Raw genomic sequence first — 3,497 nt, forward strand, 5'->3', positions numbered from 1 at the left:
CATCGGTATGTTTTTTAATCTATCCACATTAAATCGAATAATTTTCTTATTTTTATTATTATTGATAATCTATTGATAATTTTTATAATTATTGATAATCTATCTCGTAAGATGACACATAATTTGTAATATTTATATGTAAATTAAATGCAATTTCGTAAATTTTAAAAATTGTTTTCAGGTGCTCGTTTTGCGCATTATCAAAGCAAGGTTGGTCTTACGACAATTCTTCGCAATCACAAAGTTAATGTTTGTGAAAAAACCACGATTCCCTTCAAATCTGATGAACGTAGCTTTTTATTGGCGCTAAAAGGAGGAGTGTACTTAAAAATAACTAAGATTTAATGTTAATATAAAAAATAATTATTATTATATAATAATATTCATTTTTTTATTAACTAAATAAGTATTTGATCTCAATTTCAAACTATAATATATACATTTTAAATATTAATTATTATTAATTCAAGTATTAAATTATTATTTATAAATATAATTGTTATTATTTTTCAATTTTTTTAAAAATATTTTTTGTTTTTGTTATGTATAAAATTTTAATTCTTAATTAATATTGTTAATATATATATAATATAATCGATTTATAATAATTTGTCATTTTAATAAAAAAATAATTTCGAAAAAAATTACACTATGAATTTATAAAAATAATTGAAAAAACAATAATTATGCTTATTTTCTTATATTATTTTATATATATTTGAATGTTTTATATTTTAATTAATTTTGTTTTTCTTAATTTCCTTTATTTCCTTATTCTTATTCTTATCTTTTCAGTTCCTTTCAATTATTTTTATATTTATATAATAATATATAATATAATATTAAAAGAATAATTAAATATTAAAAAATAATTTATCAATTATATTATATATTTACATTATATTATATAGATACAATATGAATGAACGTTTTAAGTACAAATTAGTTCATCTAGTCTCGTCCTTTCTATTTTCGCCACTAGAGGGACAAATGCACGAACGTCTTCTCACAAATATTAACTTGTCTGAATTTCTATATAATAGTCTTAGCTTGTTGTATAACCTAGTATTATCTATCTTATAAGTTAGGATATATTAAACATTGTAATAAATTAAATATTTATTAGTGTTTATTTTGTAGTATTTTTTTATTTTTTATTTGTTTATATTTTTTAATCTTATTTGTAATATTTTTTGTATTTTTTTTAATGTTCTATAGTATATTTAATATTTTTGTATTATGAAATAATTCATAAGTAATATAAGGATTAATGTTTACTATAAAAAAAAAATAAACAAGGAAAGATATGAGTTTTTTTACTATTTTCATCTCTAAAAGTTAAAAGTTTTTAAAATTTTTAAATGATCACGTAGAAGGTCACTAATGACTAATAAAACAATTAATCTCCTTTATGTTGAATATATATATGAATTAAGATGGATTGCGATTGAAATTATATGTGAAAAAATATGTGGTAAGATTGCAACCAATCAAATCTGTATTTTTTAACCTTACGTCTTCTTTCCAGTTTTATATCCAGAATTGTACGTAGACTACAAACGTTATAATCTTCTGACAAGTTAATGGTAAATATCTTTTTTCTTCCTATCATTATATTCAATTTTAATATGAAAGATTATAAATCATCAATACTAATCTATAAATAATATCGTTAACTTAATCGATTTAATAATTGAAAAATTAAGATCTAGTTAAATAAATAATTTTTTGCGCAGTTTATCTTACACTTATTTATATAACCAAACTATATTTATAATATTTATGTAGCAAAGCTAAATTAATATGATAAATTATAAATTTATGGATTGTACTTCTTATTTAACTAAGTTAGTTTAAGAAAATACAATTACTTTTTTAGTCTTTATGAATATATTTAATTTATGAATATAAAATTCAATTTATTTATTTTTTGAATATGACTGAAAATAATATATAGTACAAAAATACATTGTAAAAATTTACAAAAAAAGATATTGTTTTTTATATAAAAAAGTGATTTTTTTTATTAGTGTAAAATATTTTTTTTTATTTTTAAAAAATAAAATAATAGTTATATTATATTATAAATAATGTTGAACTAAAATTGAATTGAAAATATAATTGATATATAAAAATATATATCAATCAAAAATATTCTCTATAGTGATTGGTATATAATAAAATTCTTAGAAATTAAAGAAAAAATAAAAGATATTATACACAAAAAAACAAAGAATACTATATCGAATTATAAATTTATTCCAACTCTCTCATGTAAATTTTCTTAAATTAAAAAAGAATATTGACCAATTGATCTCAAATGAAGTAGAGAAATTTTCATCAATGGAAAAGTCATTATTATATAAAGGATTCTGTATAGATTCTACATTAGATTCTACATATTATATCAATTTATATAAAAGTTTTATATACTGATATATTTAACACTAATTAATAATATAACATTAATAATTTAATACCCATATCTCTCTGTAATCTTGTTAAATAACTATAATAAGTATCAATATTTGATTTGTCATGTAGTACAAGTGGGGATTAAAAAAAAAAAAAAAAAAAAAAAACAGATCACAGTTAATGATATAACTGAATACGAGTATTTTATTTTATCGTGAAATCACCAACTCAGCAGAATCGTTTTATATTTCATCGTAGCAGGATATCGAAATAAAAGAAATTGATCTCTCCATTTAAAGAAATTGTAACAATTACGTTATTGTGTTATTTATTTTTATTCTGAGATAAGTTAGTTATTTATTTAATTAATTATTTAATTTAACAAAAATTTTTCGAAAAATTAATTGAATAATACGTTTGTTTCTTTTTATTTCAATGAAGATCGAATGTTATTTTAATTGAACGTATATGTTTTACATATTTTATGCATCTACGCATTATTTATTCTTTACAAATCAGCATGATGAATAAAATTTAAAAAGATACTAACAACTTTTTCAATCACGAGAATTGAGATTTGACTAATTGATCTTTTATAATTTATTTTATTATTGTATTTATTTAGAAAGTTTGATACAACATGGATTATTTTCAACTTCTCTGCGCCATTGGAGCGTTATTGTTCGCGATTTATTATTACTTCACTTTAACTTTTGACACATGGAAGAATCATGGCATACCTGGACCAAAACCTATGATCTTTTTTGGTAATTTCCAAGAAGTTATCTTCAAAAAAATATCACTGGCCGAAAAAACAAAACAATTATATCAAGAATACAAAAACGAGTTAGTTTTTGGAGTATTTCAAGGAAGATCTCCTATTCTTGTTGTTAACGATTTGGATATGATCAAGGATGTTCTCATTAGAGATTTCAGCTTATTCGCGGATCGAGGAATTCATGTAAATCCTAAGGTATTCATAATTTTATTATTATAAAACAGATATATGTAAATCCTAAGGTGTTCCTATATATATATATATATATATATATATATATAGGAATTCAATTTTTTCAAGAATG

General features: G+C 19.8%; 1 protein-coding gene across 1 annotated transcript in view; it reads left to right on the top strand.

The window, feature by feature from the left end:
- Positions 1 to 3,497, top strand: part of LOC102681329 (cytochrome P450 6a8-like) — a 32,312-nt gene that overhangs the window by 16,874 nt on the left and 11,941 nt on the right. The window contains exons 6-7 of the mRNA XM_031509754.1: positions 169 to 305; positions 3,048 to 3,388. Of these exons, the coding sequence (XP_031365614.1) occupies positions 169 to 305; positions 3,048 to 3,388 (478 nt within the window). The remainder of the gene's footprint in view (positions 1 to 168; positions 306 to 3,047; positions 3,389 to 3,497) is intronic.

The sequence above is a fragment of the Apis dorsata genome, unplaced genomic scaffold, assembly GCF_000469605.1.
Source record: "Apis dorsata unplaced genomic scaffold, Apis dorsata 1.3 scaffold_172, whole genome shotgun sequence".
NCBI lineage: Eukaryota > Metazoa > Arthropoda > Insecta > Hymenoptera > Apidae > Apis > Apis dorsata.